The sequence below is a fragment of the Mirounga leonina genome, unplaced genomic scaffold (genome assembly GCF_011800145.1).
Source record: "Mirounga leonina isolate KUSES-001 unplaced genomic scaffold, KU_Mleo_1.0 Mir_224, whole genome shotgun sequence".
Lineage (NCBI taxonomy): Eukaryota > Metazoa > Chordata > Mammalia > Carnivora > Phocidae > Mirounga > Mirounga leonina.
The window spans coordinates 18,888,867-18,913,146 of record NW_023270615.1 but is presented as its reverse complement, the minus strand read 5'-3'; the positions used below and the strand labels follow the sequence as shown (position 1 = coordinate 18,913,146).

Here is a 24,280-nt window from a genome sequence, read left to right as displayed (position 1 = left end):
TAGGAGCCACTTACCCGTTTGGAGAGATCCATCTTCTGAGATCAAATCTCACAAATGGAAACTAATTCCATTGAAATCTGCTTCCTGCTAGGAATGAGCAGGAATACCAGAGATGCAAGCAAAACTAACCCCAAAGTCTCTGGCCCTTTGGATACAGACCCCAATAACAGCAGGGCACACCCTGTCAGGCCTTGTTCCCCATGCTCTCGACCTACAGCCTCATTTAATCCACACACACCTGGAAGGTAGGACCATTCATGCTGGTGTTACAGTTGGGGAAATGGAGGCAGGCAAGCTAAGCCATACAGCCTAGAGCATTCAATCAGCAAGTGCCTGTCCCTCAGAGCCCAGGGAGTGGGACACTGAGACCATGAATCCACAAAGCCCGACTGCATGGGAGGTGCACAGAGATGGTTCTTCTTCTGAATTCCAGCCCGTGGACCTCCAGGCGCCCTCCAACCTGTTCCCCAGGAAGACCACGCACAACGGACTTAGAATCCCGTGGTCCTCACAGAATCATGAGATCTTTGACACCCTAGATGCCATTATAATCCACCAGGAGGCTGGGGTATAGGGACCAGAAACCAGAATCTGTCCTGGGGGATAAAGAAGCCACGTGAATCTGTGCTCAATGGCAAAAGGAGCAGGCCACGGATACGCCCTGCGAAGCTCGGGGCAGGCCTCTATCCCAGTCCTCCGTGCCACCGCCTCCACCAAACACTGGTCTCCGATGTTCCTGTGTCTGTAAAACGGTGGCTCAGTCGTCACCCGGCCGTGCCTGTCCTGTCCCACTCACCAGCGCACAGGGGATAAAGGGCCGCCCCCATGAAGTCCTCCCCTTGAGCTCCCGCAGCTGCAAGGGTGCAGGTCTGAGGGCCACAGCTAAAGCCAGGCGCAGGCAATCGGAGGACGCCGAATGCAGCCCTGTTCAGCAGTCACGTGCCACTCAGACATGGCCTCTGGGTCGTTTTCTGTATATTATGAAGTTTGGACATCTTAAAAAACCTTCCTGGCTGGGGAGAGATGTCCCTCTGGGCTGGCCAGTTCTCAGCCAAGGGCCTTGCCCCCAGCACACCTGTGATGTGCAAACCAACCCACCCAGAGCCAGCCCTCCTCTGTCTGGCCCATCCACGCACCCAGAACGCAACATTCCTCTTCCCGAATTGTCCGGGGGCCAGAGGCCAGGCAACTAGGGACACTGCATAGCTTGCTCTGAGCCCACTGAGATTATTCACGCTGGCTAGCCGTATGCCGGTCACCTTGCCCTGCCCTTCCCATGGAAACTGTCCCAACACACGGAGGCCTCCTCAGGGCCCATGTTTTCTTCTGACTTCTGAAGCTAAGAAGTCCTTGATCACGGCACCAACCTGCTCCCACCTTCTGACTCCCATTAAGAGAAGGTTTGAAGGACTGGGTTTGAGAAGCTGCCAGGCAGCAAGCTGGGGTGGGGAGGGGCTGGGGGCCTGCAGGCGGGCGGGCGGGTGGGCCGGCAGCTCTCGCTTAGCTCCGATAGGCTTCCCACGAGGCTTTCCCAGGGACACAAGCCCACGGAAGGTAACACAGAACCCACCTCCCGAAGACACACACTCACTTTCCAAAACAGGTATGCATGGCTCCATCAACCCTCAAGGTTGTTAGCGATAGAAAAGCCTACCGAGTCCCTGCACCATCCGTGCCGGCAAGGAATAGACGTGTGTTTCTTAGCCAATAGGACCCTGTGGATCCCTGCACCCAAGGAGATTTACAGGCAGAGGTTAGGGCGCAGGTGTGAGTTCTGCCCCCGCCACCCCAGCCGCGTGAGATCATCCACGAGCCCACGGAGCATCTTCACATTCACAGTGCCTGGCATGGGCCAAACACAGCATGCCTGTCAATGTTGCCATCGGCAGTATTCATGTCAAAGCTCCAAGGACGCATCTTCCTTCAGAACCGAGAGAGGAGCTTGAACTGCTGGAGGCACGTGAACTGATCCTAAAATTGATTATACGGTTGACCCCTGGAGTTGCACAGGTTCATCGTGTGTGGATTTTTTAAACAAATACGGCACAGTCCCGTAAATGTATCCTCTCTTCCTTACGATCTTCCCAGTGACATTTTATCTTCTCTAGCTCGCTTTATTCTAAGAATATGGTATATGATATATATAACATATAAAATATGTGCTAATTGACTGTTTATGTTTTTGGTAAGGCTTCCAATCAACAGGCTATTAGCGTTATGTTTTTGAGAAATCAAAAGTTGTACATGGATTTTTGACTGTGCAGGGGATCCGTGCCCAACACCCTGGTGTTGTTCAAGGTCAACTGTCTACACATAATCACATACATGTGCACATGTAGACAGAGCGTCAGAGACAGAGAGAGAAGGAGACAACTGTAAAGTCCCAGCAGCCAATTTTGGCTCCAAACACGACGCACGTTCACGTTGACCATAATCTGATTCATTTGCAGACATATGGTCCCTAGAAACATATGGTCTCTAGAAAACTACAAGAAAATAAGTAGACCCGTGTGTAAGCATGAGCTACTGAAGAGTCCACTCTTGGAACTGTACTAACATCTTATCCTTAGTCTCCCGCGCCGAGATGGCATGGAGGGCGGGTGGGGTGGCGGGTCCCCTCCGGCAGCGTGGGTCCACTGTGCATGCGCATGCCCCTCCATGCACACGGACACATGTGTATCCAGTGGCTCCATTCTTGCTTGAGCTGCACAATTCCGCAGGAAGTTAATAATGGAACCAGAAACTAATTCTCCTGCTTTCCAGTCGAGGAGACTTGGACCCACATAATAGTAACGGGGTTGTCAGCACAGCAAATGCCAGAGGCTCTTTCCCCAAAGGAAGGAAATCGTGTTTCCCTGAGTCCTGTGGGAAAAGACCTCCCCACTTGGGCACGATTTCCCCGCCCTGGCCCCTCATGTCCGGAGGACCGTGTGCAGATACTCTGACACGGAGCAGAACAAAGCACTCCCGACAGCAAATGCCTCGAGGCAACTTGGGGTCCTGGCCAGCTCCCCACTCAGGGCAACTGGAGGTCAGGGGGGCCCCTGGAGTGTGGAGCCAGGCCACACCCCATACTCCCGCCTCTTCTGGGGGTGCTGCTGGTTGCCACGTTATTAACGACAACCACAGGTTATCATACACGCTAACTCTGGAAGACAAGAGACGTGAAATTTAAAAAGCCACAGAACAAAGCCCTAGGCATAAGCACTGGGCGCAATGGGTTCGTCGTCAAAACTGCGTTTACTCTCAGGCGAAGAGCTGCAGGGCCATCAGGCAAAGGACGATGGACGGGCAGAGCCGGCACCAAGGTGTGCATGGCCGGGAGAACCGCAGACTTCGGGGTCAGGGGCCTTGGGGCAAGGCACGGGGCTCCTGGAAGCGCCCGCCCAAGTCCTGCGGGAAGCGCCCTGCAGGGAGAGAGCCCCCCTGCAAGGCAAGAAATAAAAGGCTGGTCTGACTGTTCCTCATTGAACAACGTGTTAATCGTATCCCTTGGGGCGCCTGGGTGGCTCAGTCGGTTAAACGTCTGCCTTCAGCTCAGGTCATGATCCCGGGGTCCTGGGATGGAGCCCCACATCAGGCTTCCTGCCCCGCGGGAATTCTGCTTCTTCCTCTGCCCCTCCCCCTGCTTGTGCTCTCTCACACTCTCTCTCAATTAAATAAACAAAATCTTTAAAAAAATTGTACCCCTCGTGTGGGTGGCCCGCACTCCTGGAGTATTTACTGAGGAAAGCCTACCTCCCTCTCCTGCTCACCGCAGTCTGCTCATTACAGACGGCTCTATCTGGAGAGGGGCGTCGGACGTTCTGTCCATACCTGCTTCCACGAAGATGTGAGAACAGAGCCCTCTGACTGGAGAACAGGAGGGGCCCCAGCGAAGCACAGGAGTCACCGGTCAGCCTTCGGAGAATGTGTCTGGCAGTCGCTGGGGGTAAAGGTGTCCTCGATTGAAAGGCAGCGCCGGGGGGCGTCTGGGGCCGGAGGGCAGTGTCCAGGCTCACTAAGACGGACTCCGCCGTGTAGGGGGGCAGCTCGCACACGCACACGCACACACACGCATACACACACGTCACGAAGAGCCAGCACCCCGAGGGTGGGGAAGGTTGACCTCCGTCTTCATGCCCCTCATCAACCTGAGCCACTACCCCTGAGATGTAGGAGCCATTCTTCCCATTTAGAAAAAAAAAAGAATAACTAAGATAAAAGGAATTAAGTTCAGAGAAGGTGTGTAAGTCTTCCCAGACCACACTGTATTAGAGGAGTCAAAATCTGGGACGCTGAGGACGCTGTCGCAAACGCACACCATCTGACCGTGCATGAGGTGGGGACGCCCGGCCCGGATGAGCCAGGCCGGTGAGGACCTCGGACGCAGCATCTCCCCCAGACGACAAGATACAGCTGAGCACAGAATCGTCCCCGTCCATCTCGCTCTCCTCCTTCGGCCAAGACCACGGAGCCAGCACTGCCTTGGGGTCAGCCGGGTCCTTCTCTCCGTGGGGCTGGAGCATGTGCGGAGCAACCCAGACCCGCGTGCAGGGGGACGCGCGAGGAGAGGAGCCAGCCCCGCCCGTGGGCTGGAGCTGACGAGAGAAGGCAGGTGACACCGAATGTGTGGAGTGAGGAGGAGGAGGGAGGACCAGGCAGCGGCACCGGGAGTGCTGGGAGAGGTTATGTTGTGGCAGAGACGCGGGGGAGAGACGCGGGGGAGAGACACGGGGGAAAGCCGCCGGGATGGGTGTGAGGCCTTGGGGCGCAGAGAGAAGCAGGGAAGACGCTGTGCAGGAGCAGTGGGCGCTGACGGGGCGACGGGGTGAAGGGGGTCCCGTGCATGGGGAGGCCCAAAGCACGGCCGCCGTGCCAGGCAAGGCGTGCCCGCGAGAAGCCGGCGGGAAGCAGGCTCAAGGACGAATTGGGACCCAGACAAACGGAAACGCACGCCTCATCCTGGACCTGAAGTCATGACTTCATGGAGCGAGAATTCTCCCCACTACTGACCTCTGCTAATCCCATCATAACTGTAAGCCTCAGGACAGCTTTTGGCATGAACGTGACGAAGGATTAGTTTTAGCTGATGGGAGGCCCGGCCTCGGCACCACCGGGGTCGGAACCGCAGACCGTCAGCAGGCTGACGTGAGTCCAGAGGTACGGCTGCGTGCCCGGGGGAATCGAAGGGACGATACGGCAGCATTTCAACGCCACGGGGATTCCGGGCTGGGCCCACGGCCGTCTGATCGCACAGGGAACATCCGATGTAAAAAGTAAAGGAAATAAAAATATTAGATCATCAGCATCATCCTACCATGAGGGAGCTACACAAGACAGGAAAACGCGTCTTGAGTAAACGCGCTCTAATTCAGACCTTTAATCGTAAGGCAGACGATTTCCAGCACACATCCGATGTGAGGAAGGCGCCCACGAGTTGATAAGGAAATAAAAGGAACCCAACAGAAAGCGGACAAGTGATGTCACCAGGGAGGTCGTTTCGGAGGAGATGAGACCGGCCAGCGAGCGTCGGGGAGGAGGTGCCAGACACCGAAAACAATAGCTGCAACGGTGTTTGACCATAAAACTGGTTACAGCGCAAGACGTGAAGGCCCAGCGCCGCAGACCTGTGAAGAAGGGGCCGCTCGTGCTGGGGGGAACGTCAGCAGCGGCCACGGCGGGAGCCCCGCGGGACCCAGCGCCGCGCACACGGGGACGGAGGCCCGCAGGTCCCCGCGGCGGAGCTCTCCCAGCGAAGCAACACAGGACGGGGCAGGCGACGGCGAGGCAGAGGCTTCGGGATTCGGAGCTGCCACAAAACGAGTCAGACCCAAACCTCCTGACCTGCTCACCAAGAAGGACACCCGGGGGGTGATGGGTCTGGTGCCGTTCCCGTTGTTAACAAAGGGGGGGTCCCTGTGTGTGTGTGATGTGTGTGTGTATGTGGGATGTGTTTGTGGGGTGACTTTATCTTTCGTTCTGTACGTCTGCGTTGTTCGACTTGTTGCAAGTTTTAATTACATTTTTTAAAAGGAAAAATATTTTTAGAATAGACCACGAGCCTCGTCCGTGTTGTCACACGCATCATCGAGTCATTCTGTTTTATTGCTGAGTGTATCACAGCCACAGGAGCAGAATGTGTTTGCCTCCAGCTCGGGTGCCGCGGGGGCGCTGACGTCCCTGGCGTGTGTCATCGGGCGGGGCTGTACGTAAACGCACGGTTAGCTTTGTAAGAAACCGCGTAGCCGCGTCCCACCCGCCCGCAGTCTCACACACGACACGCGGGACCCCTCGAGGCGCTGAGCTGCGTGAAGTTGGGGCGGCCGCTGACCGCCAACGGCACAAGGGAATTTGGAGGGGAAGGGCGTGTTCTGTGTCGCTTTGCTGTGGTGATTAGTGCCTATCTATACACAACTGCTCACACTCATCACACGGCACACTTACGATGCTGGATTTTATTTATGTAAATCGGACCTCAGTGACGCTAAGGGGAGGTCACTGTCACAAAAAAACTTTTAATGAGACAAGAAGCGTAGCCTACCCTTTGCCCATCAGTGCACCCGAGGGCCACGTCCAGGAGAAATGCGCGCACGTGGTCCCCGGAAGATATGCGCAAGAGTGAGCATGGCGCTCTGTGGCCTCGCCCTCACTGGGTGCCCGAGCCGCAGGGAAGAACACGCTGGTGGGCAGCCAGGAGCAGGAGTGAAGGTCGCACACAGAAGGATGAGGGAGAGGGAAGAGGCAGGCCCCAGGGCACATGGCAACCCCCCGATTATGAGCGGTTCAAGGCGGGCCTGGGAGGTGTGGGGTGCGTTCTGGGGCAGGGAACCGTCTGAGTCCTGGGCTGGCTGATGGCTACCAGGGAGCTGTACCCATGAGATCTGTGCACTCGGCCACAAGAGCAGAATGTGTTTGCCTCCAGCTCGGGCGCCGCGGGGGCGCTGACATCCGTCAGGGCATGTCGAGGCATGTCGTACCTCAGCAAGCTCATGTGTAAACACAAAACAAGCGTAGAAAGGAGAAGAAAACCAGCCCGTGGGATCGGGATAGGACCTGCTGTCCCGAGGAGCTTCTGAGGCTCCAGGAAAACATGTGGGGAGTGATTTGGGATCAGAAACGTGGTATTTTTAGGGGAGACCTGGAGGAGGGAGGGCTTGCTGGGCACATCCTCGGGGGGCTGATGTGAACGTGAGCCCCTGAGGTGGAGAGTCCCAGGAAGCCCTGGGCGGGGGGGGCGGAAGGAGGAAGGGACCCAAGAGGCAGTTCCAAGCAGAGCACACAGCATTTTAGGCGATGACTCTGTGCCCGGCGAGGGGTGACGTCCTTGCCACGGGAGAGAGGACCGTAGAACTCACACTGAAGCCACAACCAACGCTTCCGGAGTATCGACCATGTGGCCCTGCTCTACCACCGTGAGGGGGTGCATCTTCTCCTGCGGAAGGGGTCAGTGTGACCTCCATTTTGCAGGTGCAAACCTGGGACCAGGTGGCCTGCCTGGGGCCCTACAGGTGGATGGGGGAGGGGGCGTGTGCGTCGATCTGCAGCATAAGCCCTGTGTGCGGTGGAAAGCTGCAGAGTTCAGACCGGGACTCCTGGCACGCGAGTCACCCACAAACACCCACCCCCTACAGCCCCAGGTGTGAAATCAGGTGCAGCGGAGCTCTGGATAAAACGGTGAATGCTATCCACATGCAAATGATGATTTTGTTAAAACCACAAGGAGACACCCTGTCACATCCATTAGAGGTATTTGCACACCCACGTTCACGGCAGCCAAACAGTGGCAAGAGCCCAAGTGTCCACTGACCAGAAGGATGGATAAAAACGTGGTCCGTCCACACAGAGAAACACTACTCATCCTTAGGAAGGAAGAAAATCCCAACCCTTGCTCTGTCAAGGACAAACCTGGAGGATATTACGCTAAACGGAACAAGCCAGTCACAAAAAGACAAATACACTTGACCCTTGAGCAACCCAGGGGTTAGGATCCAACCCCACACAGTTGAGAATCTGTGTATTCTCAACTGACTCCCCCCAGAACTTAACTATTAACGGCCAACTGTGGACTCGAAGCCTTATCAGTAATGTAACAGTGGATGCACATGAATCTTGTAGGTCACATGTATTATCCACTGTCTTCTTACAAAAAAGTAAGCGAGGGAAAACAAAAGGTCATTAACATCATAAGGGAGAGAAAGTACGTTTACAGGACTGGGCTGTATTCATTGAAAAAATCCACATCGACACAAACCCGTGTTCAAACCGATGTTCAAGGGTCAACCGTGTACTGCATGATTCCAGCCACACAGGGTCCCTGGAGTCATCAAGATCACGGGCCCGGAACGTGGGTGGTGGACGCCGGGGACTGGGGTCGGGGGGAGTTGGTTTGGAATGGGGACAGGGTTTTAATTTGGGAAGATGAGAAAGTTCTGGAGTTGGACAGTGGGGATGGCTGCACAACGGTGTGAACGTACCGAATGCCACTGAACTATATACTTAAAAATGGTTAAAATGGTAAAATTTTAAAAAGTGGCAATTAAGTAGAAGCCAGCACAGAGTCGTTGCGGTCCAAGCCCGACGCCACAGGCTGGGTGCCCGAGCCCGGCAGGAGGCCGACCACGGGGCCCGGACGGCCGGCGGACGTGCGAACAAATGTTAATCTCTTCCTCTATTCTGGGCATGATTAAATCTTCAGTACTTCCCGTCAAGTGCATCCCCGTGTTTTCGATGCACCTTCATGCCCTATAATGACAGAACTCTTGCCTGAGGCTCTAAATAATTGAGCTAAGGCCCTTTCAAACTTACACGATAATATGCTTCTGCGGGACATCCCTCAGCACATCCTGTGCTCAGCCGCTATGAAAAGGCTCTGTGGGCGTCTGGCCACACGTCAGAATGCGCTGCCTCAGATATAAACAAACCCCAGCTAAGAAATCATAAATAACATATGTCTGGGCACGTACATTTCAGAGGACCGGGTTCTACTCCACTACATGCAATGATGTCGAATGTGGACGAGAGTCACAGTCAGGTGAAAACAAGAACTTCACCGAGCATACAAAATGGGACCTGCTAATAAGTGGGCATAAGAGGACTCTTGCTTCCCGGAGAACCGGGACATCATTATTTGCTTGTGTCCTGGATTTGGGGAGCCGGGTGGAGTCCGCAAGGCCAGCCCCACTCCTCCCACCCCTTAGAGAGGTCTGTGCCGGACTCGGCACCCCCAGATGTGGAGGCTTGAGTTTCTCCCCATCACCAAGAAGTGAATCCACTGGACGGGGTGACCCAGAGATCACATGTCCACACGACACACAACTCAGTTACTCTGGGAGCCCGATGACTCATTAGTACCCGTTGGATCAAAGGAAGAGCACAAAACTTTGCCTAAAACATGCTCGCGAAACGTGAAAGAAAACTGCCTCTTCTCTTTTTTTGTACTTTTGCTTTCTAACATTCTCCAGTGGACGCACACGATGTTTATCATGACACAGAATTCAGTTTGGGGGAATGCAGGTTAGTGGAATGCAGTGGTTTTAACCTGGGGACACCGGGCAAAGTCTGAAGACATCGGGGGCACATCTAGCGGGTGGAGGTCGGTGGGGGGAGTTGCTGAATGTTCTAAAATGCAGGGGAGAGCCCCCACAACAGAGCATGACCCACCCCCAAATGTCAGTGATGCCGAGGCCAAGGAGCCCTGGCGTGGAGCTCAGTTTTCATCTCTTGTCCAGGGCCCTGACCCCCAGGGCCCAGCTCCCACACCACCAGCATCAACAGGGATGGCCCATGATGCGCCATTCACACAAAAGAAGGGTGTCTCTGGAAGGCAGGCTGCGGGGACAGCCCCACCTTCACCGTCAGCTGGCTGTCCTGCAGGCCCCAGGGGTCCACAAAGGATGTGGTCACAGGCAGCAGTGCCTTAAAAGAACACCAGCCACAAAGCAGGACTCCGAAGGCAGGGTCGGACCCACTGCACAGCAACACGTGTCTCTCATCTGATATTTTAGTCCATTTGAATAAAAGGGATCAACTTACAGATTGGCTCGTGGAACTTCCTCCCCAGCAGTTAAAGGCTGTAATTCAAAAGCAGTTCTAAATGGCTAATCCGGAAATCACCCACATCTTCATTCTTCCAGGTTGTAAGCAGTAAATAAAAACTTGAAGAGAAAGGACATTATGCTACCATGTCACCCTCAAAGAAAGCTGTGTTTTCTGTAATAAATTACTTTCATGCTGCTCATCACATGCAGCCACGCTAATTTTCCAAGAAAAGGCCCTGGGGGGCAGAAAGGAAGGAGAAATGATTTAATAACACATTTTCCACACAGAGTTTGTCTCACTAATCACATCCTCTGGGCCGCCGCTATTAACAATCTGCTTTTTCTGATGCTTCATTTTTAGCCATTTCCCCAGACTCCTGCAAGTTTAAGATTTCAACAAATATTGATTGACCACTGACAATGTGCCGGGCCATGAGCTCCTAGAGTGCCCTTCTGTGAGTCCCGTCGCCTCAGTGGGTTCTGACAGCACCTCACCCAGACCTCATCAAGGAAACTCAAACCCTGTGTTTATTTTCTTTTATTTTTTTAAATATTTATTTATTCATTTGAGAGAGAGAGAAAGCCCATGTGGGAGCGCAATGGAGAGGGGCAGAGGGAGATGGAGAAAGAAACTCAAGCAGACTCTGTGCTGAATGAATATGGAACCCGACATGGGGCTCAGTCTCCTGACCCTGAGATCACATCCTGAGCTGAAAGCAAGGGTCAGATGCTTAAGCAACTGTGCCACCCAGGTGTCCCTTTTTTTATTTTTATTTTTTAAAATTTTATTTATTTATTTGAGAGAGAAGGAGAAAGAGAGAGAGCATGAGTAGGGGGAGGGGCAGAGGGACAAGCAGACTCCCTGCTGAGTGGGGAGCCCGACACGGGGCTCGATCCCAGAACTCCAAGATCATGACCTAAGCCAAAGTCAGATGCTCCACCGACTGAGCCACCCAGGCGCCCCAAACCCTGTGTTTCAAAGGCAACGTGGCTCAATCCCCCTGCCCCACTGCATTCAGACACTTTAGACTTTGCCCTTTCTCAACAATGACCAACAAATATGAAAAGATTTTGATGATGGGAAAATGCTTATGACTCTAAGGGAGGATCCATGAATATAAGCTTTTTTATGCAGTCTGAACATTATATCAAGAACACATATGAAAAATATACCTTAACTAAATCATCAAAAGTGACATCATCGCTACTGAGACAAGGTGCCATCATGCACCTCCTAACAAGTGCTGAGAAGGACACAATTTCTATACAGCCAGAAATACACAACCTAAAGGCAACAGACAAATTAAAATTGAGGGAGATTCTACAAAATACCTAGTGTGTACTTTTTATAAATGTCAAGAAAGACAAAGAAAGGCTGACCATTGTGCCAGTAGAAGGGAGCCCAGAGCCATGACAACTAAATACAATGCGCGATTCTGGCTGGAGCATTACCTTGATACCTAACGAGACAAGGACACCACGAGAAAATTACAGGCCAACGTCCCCGGTGAACACAGATGCAAAGATCCTCACCAGCCAACCCAGCTCAACAGGACCTTAAAAGGATCATTCACCAAGATCAAATGGGATTTATTCCAGGGATGCAAGGATAGTCTGCAAATCAAGCAACGTGATACACCATGATTCACAAAATGAACGATAAAAGCCATACAATCATCTCAATAAATTCAGAAAAATCACTTGACAGAATTCAGCATACAGTCCTGGTAAGAACTCTCAACAAATGGGTGTGCAGGGAACGCACCTCAGCATAATTAAGGACATATGGGGCAAGCCCAATATTACACTCAAAGGTGAAAAACTGAAAACTTTTCCTCTAAAGTCAGGAACAAGATGAGGATGCCCATTCTCATCACTTTTATTCAACATACTATTGTTTTTTCAAAATTATTTTGGTTATTCTAGGTTCTTGGCTAGTCTATGTACATTGAAGAAACACCTGATTGATTTCTACAAAAAGCTGAGTGGGACTTTGATTAGAATTGTATTAAATGGGGGCGCCTGGGTGGCTCAGTCGTTAAGCGTCTGCCTTCAGCTCAGGTCATGGTCCCAGGGTCCTGGGATCGAGCCCCGCATCGGGCTCCCTGCTCGGCGGGAAGCCTGCTTCTCCCACTCCCGCTGCTTGTGTTCCCTCTCTCGCTGTATCTCTCTCTGTCAAATAAATAAAAAATATTAAAAAAAAAAAAGAATTGTATTAAATGTATAGATCAGTTTTTAAAGATTTTACATTTTTACAATGTGGAGTTTTCTAGTCTGTGAACACAGTATATATATACACACACACACATATATATATCTCCATTAATTTAGACCTTTCTCTCATCAATGTTTAGTAGTTTGTTGCATATAAATCTCACATGTTTTGTTAAAATTAACACTAATTCATGTTTTTATGCTATCTCATATGGTCCTTTTAAAATTTCATTTTGCAGTTCCTTTCTGCAACCTTGCTAAACTCACTTACTAGTTCTAGAAGCTTTTATGTAGATTCTTCAGGATTTTCTGTATAGATGGCCTCTGTGTCATATGTAAATAGAGACCATTTCAATTCTTCCTGTCAAATTTGTATGACTTTTATATTTCTCTTGTCTTATCACACTAAGATCTCTAGTACAGTGTTAAAAAAGAGCTGCTAACAATGATGTTGGCTGTAGGGTTTTGTGGATGTCCTGTTATCAGATTAAGGCCTTCTATTCCTAGTGGGGGAGTTATTATCATAAATGTCTGTTGAATTTTGTCAAAACCTTTCCTTCATATATTAAGATTTTCATATATTTTTTTCTTTTTTAATCTGCTGATATGGGGAATGACATTGATTAAATTGTTAATGTTGAGCCAACCTTACAGTCTTTGGATAACCCCTCCAGTATATGATGTATTACTATCTTTTTGATAAATTGCTGGATCCAATTTGCTACCATATTGTTAGGGTTCTGTGTCTATTTCACAAGGGTTTTTTTTTGTTTTTGTTTTTCTTTTAATGCCTTTGTCTGGTTTTGATATCAGATAATGCTGGCCTCATAGAATGAACTGGGAAGTTTCCCTCATATTTTCGGGAAAAAACTGTGAAGAATAGGTGTTATTTCTTCCTAAATGTCTGGTAGATTCTACCAGTGGAACCATGTGGCTCTAGAGCTTTCTCCATGGGAAATTTTGCTTGTTTGTTTTATGATGAATTTAATTTCTTTAATAGATATAGGTCCATTCAGGTTATTTTTTTCCTTAAGCCACTCTGGTAGTTCTAACTTTCAAGGAATTTGTCCACTTCATCTAAGTTATTCAATTTATTGGCATAAGGTTGTTTGTGATGTTCTGTTATTATCCTCTCATGTCTATAGTACCTGTGGGAATGGCCCCTCCTTCATTCCCGTTGTTGGTGATCCAATTTTTCTCCCTTTCCATGACTGATGTAATAGTTTATCAATTTTAGTGTTGTTGTTTTTTTTTAAAAAAACACCTTTTGGTTTCGAATATTTTCTCTATTCTTTTACTAATTTCAATTTCACCGATTTCCAATGCTCTTGAAATGGCTTAAAGAACAATAAAACTTAGAGAAAACATAGCCATGATTCTGAGTCAAGAAATGGTTCATGAAATTCAGACTCGAGTTGGAAAAAAGTTTTAGGGATACCTTTATCATATTGCTTATATTTTCCTTTTAACAGATGCACAAGAGTTATAATGACAGAAATCTGTGCCTTCAAAAATACAAAATAGCTTTTTCAATATATGTAAAAATTGATATGATTTTTAATATATATAAAAATTGAAGCAGTGTGTCATATTTTAATATTTTTAATATTTTCTTTTAGTGGTTTTAAAATAATGAGTTTTTTTTTTTAAACAGGAAATGGTATTTTGGGTAGATGAAATACGGTCTATGTCCTCAGAAGTCTACCACAATGTCCAATGAGGTAAGAGCAATTCAAACAGTGTGATCTTACAGCTCAGGGCTAAAGTGGACACTTCTGTAGCTGAATGTTTGGCCTTGAGGCATGCACCACGGGCCAGGAGAATGAGGTGGTAGCAGGTCAGCGTGGTTGTGCAAAGGAAGCCTAAGGGGGCGTCATGACAAATACATTTGGAAAGGTAGCTGGACAGGTCAAGCTGCTAAATTAACAATTTTCCACTGGATTCTGCAGGTAATGGATAAACAGTGAAGATTAATGGGGAGTAGTATGTCTCAGGCACACTAACCCATGAACGGGTGCCCAGGGACTTGAAGGAGAGGGCAGAAGGAAGGAAAGTACTAGGGAGGCTGCCCAGGGAGAACCAACAAGCGCTAGTGTTTGAACAAGGGAGAAAGATAAGGTAGAACAGTCCTGGTTTCTACTCTGGGAGAAGGTGTGGGCTGTAGTTACAGAAGCTGTGAGCTGGGCCCGATGGTACTGCAGGTGAGGTGGTGGGAAGTGAGAACAGGAGGCAGAGATCGAAAGCACGGGACCTGGCCCAGGAAGACACAGGTCTGTTTGGTCGCTCTCAGTGCAGGACTCAGAAGATTCAGGGGTGTGGACACAGGTTCGTGGCTTACACACCTGTATTATTTAAGGCAATGAGATGGCCAACCTGGACAGAATATCATGAATGTGGAAATGTCGATATCCGCAAACATGTCTCGAGCTCTTCCATGCACTAGATGGCGTGTTAGGTGCTTTTCAGATATTAACTCAATCACTTCTCGACCCTATGAAGGAGGGACCACAGTGGTTCCCATTTTAAAGATGGAGAAACAGAGATGCAGAGAATTTAAGTCACTAGCATGGTGGCACAGCTGGAAAGTGGTTCAGTGCACACAGAAGCCCAGATCGTCTGACTCCAGAACCTGTAACACGAGACTGTTCTCCACAAGGGCAAGGAGATCCTTATGGAAGGATATATTTGCGGGGCAAGTGAACCCAGAGAAAGAGACAGAAAAGGAGCAATCAGAGAGGTACATCCTGACACAAATGTGCTTCTGGCACGAGGATTATAAATATACACCACACCAGATGGTCCTTAAGGAGAGCATAGAGTGAATGCCATATACTCATCTCATAGGTTCTATTTAAACCATGCTAAGCCACCAAGTCAACTATGCTCTCCATTTTTAAAATTTCTGGATGAGTGGGATCACTTGAAAAAAAATAAATGGACTCATTTTCAAAGCTGTGGTTTCATAGATGGGAGTTGCAAATGGTTCGGCAGTTAAAGATAGAACTCTGCAGCACCGCGTCTCCAAGGCTGGTACCTGGCCCGGGCGCAGCAGCCTCCCCTGAAGACTTGTTGCAAATGCAAATTCTCGGCCCCCACTCCAGACCGGCTCAATCGGAAACTCTGGGGGCGGGGCCCGGCCACCTGCCGGAACAAGCTGTCCACGTGATTTCAGTGTACGCCCGAGTTTGAGAACAACTGCTCCAGAAAATAAGATGATCCATGCCTGTGCATCAAATCTCTGGAGCTCCTGCCCCGGGTCGGAGCGCGGACAGAACAGAGACCGTGCCTACGGCCCCTCTGTCTAGCCTGCTGGGTTCTGAAAGGAATCAGACTCCAGGGGAGCCCAGGTCAGGTGGGGCGGTCCCCTCCTTCTGGTGCACTATGGTAGAGAAAACACAAACGTCCTCCATGCCCGCTGCCTTCACCCAGAGATCTTAGCAGGATCACCTGCACCCAGGTCTCACCCCAACCCGCCGGCCAGAATTCCACGGGAGGACATCATGGCCATTAAGAAAGCCCCTGCGTCCTCAGCATGCAAAGTGTGACATGCCTACCACGAAGAAAATTCTATCAGGAGCTAGCTCAGTAGGCTGCCAAAGAAGTAAGCTAACAAACAAATCCTGAGGCTTGCACCGGAGGCTCTGCGAAGTCCTCAACCTGCTTTGCTAACACTCAGACACCGTGTCTAACCCTTCTCTGCGTTTCCGTGTCACCTGGGCTTATCCTAGTCACCTGCCCGTCCTTGCCACACATCCTTCGAGAGCCTGGCTCACCCGTGCGGCCCAGTGGCTGCCTGCTCCCGTCCATGCTGGTCCAGCTGGCCCCGACCCTCCCGGCCAGGAGCCAGGCCCCTGGCCGGACATGCTCACGCCCACGGGCAGTGACTGCAGTCCAACATGTATCCCTGCTCTGCAGCCGCTTACCAGAGTGTTAGCACGGCAAGGCCAGCCTGACGTGCTATTGGCCAGGCCTTGAGAGGACAGGGGACACATGGAAGTAGAAGGATGTCTGGATTGTCCAGGTGGGGAGAAAACGAGAGCCAGCCTGGTTTACGCAGGTGTTCAGGGCAAGAAGAGGAAGACACCTGTCCCGGGACCTCCTGGAGACAACGATGGCGTGGCCCTCTGCCCACCTCCCCTAGCCGGGCCCAGCCCACCCACCCAGCTCACCCTTCCTCACCTGCTCTGACCCTGCACCCCCATCCCGCCCCACCCCACCGCGCCCCATGCCGCCCCCCACTCACTTCGAGCTAGCTGAGGTGGTGAGGGTCTCACTTTCTCTAAACCATCCACATGAAATTTTTTGTTAAGAACACTTTCATTACAGGGCGCCTGGGTGGCTCAGTTGGTTAAGCGACTGCCTTCAGCTCAGGTCATGATCCCAGGGTCCTGGGATCGAGTCCCGCATCGGGCTCCCTGCTCTGCGGGGAGCCTGCTTCTCCCTCTCCCACTCCCCCTGCTTGTGTTCCCTCTCTCGCTGTGTCTCTGTCAAATAAATAAATAAAATCTTTAAAAAAAAAAAAAAAAGAACACTTTCATTACATTTCCTCCTATTATTTGGAGAAAGCTAATGAGGGTGGCTGAAGCACAGGATGAACAGCCCCGGGAGGGCAGAGTAAGCAGAGCAGGGGCAGAGCCCCAGTTGCAAGTCCACGCTGCCTCCAAAGGACCCAGCGCTCTGGGTCCTTGCCCTCTGAGTCGGCTCAGGCCATGGTTCCATGGCGGCCAGGAGGGGCGTTTGCCATCTGCGGCGCGTCCCCTCTCCCGGCAGCACCTCGGGGGCTCTCCCGGGCGATCGCGTGCTTCCCAAAGGACACACCCGTCCCCATCCCTCGTCCCTCGATGGGGCTGCAGCTCTGCAGGGGGCACACGGTCTGCTGCCACCGCTCTGGCTCAGATCTCCGCGGCCACTCCCCAGCTTGCACAGCTCGGTCCGCGAGAACTTTCCAATCCCGCTTCCTCATGTCGGGGAGCACACAGCCCGCCCCAGGGCTCCTGTGCAAAGCCCTGCACGTAGACGCCGCTCTCTGAGATCACTCGTGGACACTTGACCGTGCTCACCTTTTCATCGACAAAAACGGCAAAGTCGTGTGGTGAAGGCGAGCTCTTTCCCCGTGCTTTGTTCTCAATATCCAAACAGCGGCCAGACGTGGCATGTGATCGACACGTTTGTTGAACGAATGAATGACGCACTCAGCGCAAGGCCAGGCATGCAGTCAGTATTCAGTACAAGAGCCATGATTAGTATTATTATCAATTACTATTAGTGGTTGACAAAGCAGGGACACAGAACAAAATACTAGACAATATTGGCTCAAGTGAAAATAAAGCCACATTACTAAATATTTCACCCTTTTCAGTAACTTACGGTCTTTCTCTTCAGCTAGAAAAAATACCCTGGATTGAATTGATACTGGTAATTACTAATAATATCAACCAGCAAATAATATTACAGACTAATCACTGTATCAATTATAATTACAATAATTATATTATCAGTGTTAATACCACACAGAAAATTGGAGAGAGGAACCCGAGCCCAGAGAGGTAGCAAGTGGGTGGGAGGCGGTGCTCGGCTGGTGCCCAAGGGTCCCTCGACTCGCCCACTGGGTTAGGAGCCTCACCTGGTATATGCAGGGTTCTGCTAGGAGGGATCAGGACCAGCACAGCTGTTCAGAGGGGTTACAACTGAAAAGTCTGATTCAGATGGACAGGCCAGGAGCCATCATCCTGATGCCCCGAGCCCACTCTGGGGTCCATGGGCGGTGCCCGTGGCCCCATCCTGCTGCCTCAGGGGTCCACTCTGGCAAGGCTGCTCTGATGGAGGCTCCTGAGGCATCCTCAGCCCGGCCAGGGTGCCCTTGTCCTTTGCCCAGGACAATCCTCAATTTCACTTAACTTAGCGGGAGGCAGTCGGTGGGCAAATGTGCCAGAGTCCCCATCCCTCCGTGGGAGAAGGAGGCCAGCCAGTGATGGGGCCTCTGTCAATGACCCCTTCCCCTGCTCCTACCGGCCTCCCTAGAACGCCCTCCAAAATAACTCCCTACACCGTGTCTCAGGGTCCGCCCAGGGCACAGAATAAGATACGAGCACATGCGGGTCTGGTCAAGGGAACGATCTTGGGCACCTTCACTGTGCACGGCCTAGGCCAGATGTGTCCAGAAGTAATGTCTCATTTAATGCTCACCAAGTGAGTGAATTCATTAGCATTATGGATGCAGACTGAACACACAAATGAGTCCTATAGGAAAGTAGACCCCATGACCCTTTGCTCAGCCCGTGGCACGTGCTGGGAACAAGTCAATTTAGAACGAAGGGGTCAGGCTAAAGTCACAAGGGAGCGGCTCTGCGTTCCCCAAATACGTAGGGACAGGTGGGCAGACTGTCACACCCGCCGTCGCCTTTCTATTTCTGACAGTCAGCCCGCCCCGGGGAAGAGCATTACGGATTTGCTCCTCTTCTGGCTCGCTGAGCTCCAGTCAACATTAGAGGTGTTTATCGAGTAGTGAGAAAGGAGCCCGGGAGTGCCATCATTGAGTGTTTCCAATTGGGAAGATGCGGCAGCCCAAGGTGCCCGAGCAAAAGCCAGCCTTGCTTTCTGTGTCGCGCACCACGTATAAACGCACCCATCTTAACACCGCGGGTAGAGTGGATTTTCAAATACAGGACCTTCCGAGTTACTCCCTCTGGGTTTGCAAAGGGAGAAGCAAGTCCCGCCCACTCGGCGCGGTGTGCGGGGATCACACCACCGTTCTCAGACCTGAGCAGATGTCCGGAGCCCACGGCCCCGGTGTCTCCGTCATTCTACCCCGCGGGGTGAGTCAGTCCCTGGACCACAGGCGGCTGCCCCAGCGGCCGGCAGCCCCGCGCCTTCCTCCGTGTCCATCTCCGGCCGCCGCTGCTCAGAGCCTGATAGCCCGTTAGCAGGTGCAGCCCTGCCCCACACCGCACAGTATGCTTGCTCCAATCAGGAAATGCACACGGGTGACGGAAGGCGGGGGCTGGTTTTTCCCCTGGACTTGGTTTTCTGAGGGCATGTAGAGAACGCCGGAGCCGGAGGTGCCTGGAGAAGCCAGCATTGCCGGCCTCCCAGGTCGACTTGGAGAAGAGACGGTGGACAGAGTCTCGAGGCCAGGCTGCGGGCATCTGGCTTGACTTTGGGGTCACCGATGGGCCCCTCCATGTACAGGACGGGCGAGAGACCACTCTGCAAGCCAGGCGGCATCCTCCGCTATCATGAGCCCCCATCACAGTACCGCGTCCCCGGGCTTCTGCCCCCGGTCATCACGTCACCGGGGCGAGCCCACCACTCTGTTCAAATTCAAGCCCTTGCAGTCACCAACAGACTGCCCAGCAGAGAGAAAACCTCAGACAGAAAAGACGGCCACGTCACGGCATTCCCAGCGGCAGGCTGACGGCCAGTCCCGCATTCACTACCCTCCGCCCGGCGCTGACAATGTGAGGAGCACGTGGCCGGGAAGCAATGGACTCCAGCACCACGACAGACCGCATCAGCCACGAACACTTCCTGAGCCCCCACTCTTCCTGAGCCCCCACTCGGATGCTGGAGGAGAACGAAAGGGAAATACCTTCCCAAAAGAGAGGTGTTTCCCTTACCCAGGTTTTGATTTTGATTTTCACACTAAAGGGGCTTTATGCATGTTTCTGGAGAATCTTCCAGACACGGTGATTCTGGAGCAGACCGTTGGGTGTGCGCGCCAGGGGGCACGCTGGGGAGGGGGTCACATCCACGTGGTGGTGCTGGAGAAGGTCTGGGCCTAACCAGGGTCTTTGGGGCCCATGGAGGCTACAGCAGCTCCTAAAACAAGGGAAACAAAATAACGAAACTAGAAAACACTGCTGACTCTACAATTTGGAAGAATGAGTTTATTTTAGGATCTGGACAATGTGTGGAACATCCACGGGAGCTCACGGGGAAGAGTGGCAAAGTCGCACATGGCTGAGTCCGCCTGTCTACGTGACCGTCATCTGGCAAGTTCAAGCAGTGCAGGAGGTCAGCTGGGGTCATTTAGAGCCAACAATACGTGTCAGATGTTTGCATTGATGGCTGGAGAAGGGCCACCTCGCTGAGTACTCTGGGCTTAACTGTGTATGTATTTATAGCCTTCCATGCCCTAAAAATGGCTTAAGATGACTTCCAATAATAGATACAATTTAACATGATAAATAACATAAAAATGAGCAGACGAGGAAATCAGAGGGAAGAAGGAAAGACTCGCTGGTCCAGTGACCAAAGGCACATGGACAGCCTCCCATCACCGTGCGTAGGGCAGGCCCGACCGGCAGAGCGCACGTTCTCCCCCAAGTTCTCTCCATCTGACGTGGCTCGTCCCTCCGTAACACAGTCCAGCCCCCCCCCCCCCCCCCCCCCCCCCGAGGAGAGCAGTCCGGAGAGAGGACGTCTCAGGGAGGGTCACGGTGTGGTCCACTCGGACGGGCAACCACTCTCGGGGGCACTGTTGGCCACCAGTGCCTCGTTTGGAAACCCAGCTCGGTCCTCCCTGCCTAAGCCTCTCTCCCCAACACCCTGCCCATCGCCAACTGGAGACCCTCCCTCACGCCCCTCTGGGGCGATGCAGCTTTGCAGGCCCCGCCCCATGGGCGTCAGGTTTCCCACAACCACCACTGAGGTGGGCATTATCCTTGCACCCGGTTCACAGGTGTGCAAGCTGGGGCCAAGCCTACACAGGTGGAAAATGGCAGAGCAGGGCCCCCCACACAGGACGTCCCTCCACGCGGTGGGCAGCCCCTAAGCTGCTCTGCTCCAAGTGTTAGGGGTGCAAGGTGATTAACTGCCACCACCGCGACGAAGTATATGGTCGCTGGCAGCTTCCCGGGCGGTTGTGAGTTATCTGCTAGTAAGCGGTCGGTAATCCACAGGGGGCTCCATGGAAAGGCTGACAGTCAACCCAAGCTCAGACCCAAGAACAGCACACTAACCTGACCCCACGAAAGGACACGTGAGTAGCCCCCAAAAGACACATGTACAGCGTGAAACCGTCTAACAGATGAGTAGGCGCTGGTTACCTGCTTACAGAAATATACATATGTTTTTATGGACAGTACGGCTGGGGAGCCTTTGGAAACACATTTTCCCAGAGCCTGTTTACTACAAATTAATCACATTGAATGTACCCACCTCCCACTTCCCGGCAAACTTTAGCGTAAGGAGTAAGGGCAGGGCGGGCTTGGTTAGCGCGGGGAGACCACAGCGGCCTCGGCAGCTCCCCCACGTGCCCCCCTGCAGTGCTGGGCTTTCTTCTCCTCGAGCCAAAGGCTTCTTTCGACCTTGGTGTGTCAAACTGTTTCCGACGAGCGGACTCCAGCTATTACCTAAAATAAGGACCGTGTCACGTGATAGAAACAAGGCAAGAAGCAGAAAGCATGCGGAGACAAGCACAGAGTTTTCAAAAAGCCTAACAAAGCCCGAACTCAACACCAAGTTTCCTGAGTCCGAGAACGGCGCTCCCCCACAGCCCATTACGTTGGCCACCTTTGCTGGAGCCTGCATGGAACGGGATGGACACCGAGACCGCCTAATCCACCACTGTCTGTCCCACGGCTTCCTTCTACAATGTTATCGCTACTTCCGCCCCTGAGAGCACCGGGACCCTGATCAAGGGAGCACCGGGATTGTTCGCGCCCCCTGCCCACCACTGCTCCCCAGGCGTGGGCCCCTCCCGCGCCCCTCCGTCATTTGCCTATGCGTCTGTCTCCCTAGGAGCAGGGGCCCGGCAAAGCAGGACAGCCCACGCGGGCCAGCATGTGCACAGGAGGCATTAAACGTTCGACGGGTACATCAGGAGAATGTAAGTGAAATGAAACCATCTCCGAAGTGACAGGAGCTATTAAGGGAATTCAGCAGAAACAGCCGACAATTCTCTTTAACGAAACCACTGGCACACTCAAGAAGGTAAACAGTCATGCAGTCCCCGTGCCCCCAGACATGGGGCCCAGCGCTCTGCCCACCGACACCGCCCTGCACCTGCCACCTCATGCCCAGGGCAAACAACTGGCTGCACAAACCTTCCCACTTCCCTTTGGAATGCTCTCTGTTCAGAATACCGTTCCTTTGCCTTGGCAACTTCCGTAAACCATTTTGTACAAATCGGTGGAGATGGATTCTTCCCTTAGCGCGGATTATAACATTGGTGCATTCCCACCATGTGCGCCTGGGGTCGCTTCAGAGAGAAGAGAAACAGCGCTTCTTCTGAACACAGATCTCTTCAGCGAGGAAGACGTAGCACTGCAGTGTTTACCACAATTAAAGTGTGTACATTATTTAGGAGCTCATTACCACAAATAATTGCTTTCTAAAGTTCGATCATTAGACTTTGGCTTGCTAACCCAAAGATATACAACAGGCCGATGTGAATGCCCCAAGTACGAGACATTTTCTGAGGTCACTATTTAGACCAAATAATTCCACAAACGCAAAAGCAAGCCAAGCACGTGGCCCGCAGAAATGAGCTATTTCACGAACCCCTCCTGGCTTTCCAGTTCTCCTCTTCCAGGTGACCTGAAATGGGAGTTTTTCTAAAGGTTTAAGCCCTACAAGGCTATGACTTTATTAAAAACTATGCTTAACTACAGAACTAGCCCTCAAGGAGTTTAGAATCTGGTTGATGGTGGAGGATCTATACACACCTGCTCAACATCACTGACCCCTTAAACAACTGGTTGCTTCCTAAATTACTACGGCCATGAATATCTCTGCCTGCAATCCATGCATTTTATTCTCTGTGCATGTCTCTCCTGACACCTTCCTTTTCTCTTTAGAAAGAAATCGCACAGTTCAGTGCATTTTGAAACACCAATCTGGTATTAGAGTTTGCGTATAAAGAAACAACCAGCACTACACGTGTCTGCAGCTTCATTATAAAGAGAACTTGGAAGCGGGAGCGTCCCCAAGGTTCTTATGTCAGAGACGCGCATCATGGACATGGACGAACACATGGAAACCCTGAATACACCAGGTTCTGACTCCCTGTCACCGTCACCAGTGCTCAAGACTTCCCCTCTGGAAATTTCTAGGCTGCTAACTCTGCAATCATTCCTTTCCGAAGTAAAACCACAGGAGTCCATGTTCAAGAGGGCTTACCTGGTAATCTGTGTTCTTGTGCTGAAGTCAAGAGACCTCATTGAGCGGAGAACTTCAATGCACCCCAAGTACTGCAAGGGGAAAAAAACGTAAATCATGAGCCCTGGGGGCAGAGATGAAGAGACAATTCCTAACTGCATCAAGGGCGTTCCTGGAAGCCACACACGTTTCTTAAATCACATTTTAACTTTACGTACATTGTGAGGCTTTGTTCTCTTTCCGTAAAAGCAGTAACTCACACCCATGAGTAAGTATCCTTAGTGCCTACGTGGCACCAGACTTGACTCTTCTGAGATCCACGAGTATTTGCATTTCATTCAGAAGTACATTTTTAAAAACTTTTGTTGAGGTATAACATGTACCATAAAGTGCAGAAATCTTAAGTGCATAATTCAATAATTGCTTAAACATGTACTTGCGTGTAACCACCCCAACATCCCAACATCGTATTTCTATTCCTTTACAAGGGTCTAGAGGTTTATAATTTCTAAAGAAAGAATGAAAACCCTCTAATACCAACATTTTGACCAAATATTCATTATTTAACCAATATATTTAGTTTCAACAAACTATATATCCATTACCCTCATAGTTGCTTTATTTTGGTTTACCAGAAAACCCTCTTCTGCATTATGTAACACAAACTTTCAGAAGTTTCCATTTACACATCTAAATTTGTAGCTAAATCTTTAACCCGTTTCACACCTCTAAGTGTGTGTGCCTGTGTAAATACACGGACATAACGAGAGCTGTAGATAAAAACTAGAACGGTAGAGATACGATATTTGTGTGCCAAAGCCCTTGGGAGCTTGAAGGACAGATGTTTTATACCAATGCCTTTAAATTTAGACTTTGCAGGAAGAGGCCTCATGCTGTGGTACAGAAGAGCCTGCGTTTGAATTATTCAGAAAACCTGAATTGGAGCC

The 24,280-nt window shown here is 51.4% G+C and overlaps 1 protein-coding gene across 1 annotated transcript in view; it reads right to left on the bottom strand.

Annotated features, from left to right (window-relative positions):
- The window catches only part of SHC3 (SHC adaptor protein 3), a 92,801-nt gene that overhangs the window by 42,841 nt on the left and 25,680 nt on the right, over nucleotides 1-24,280 (bottom strand). The window contains exon 2 of the mRNA XM_035028994.1: nucleotides 23,355-23,425. Within this exon, the coding sequence (XP_034884885.1) occupies nucleotides 23,355-23,425 (71 nt within the window). The remainder of the gene's footprint in view (nucleotides 1-23,354; nucleotides 23,426-24,280) is intronic.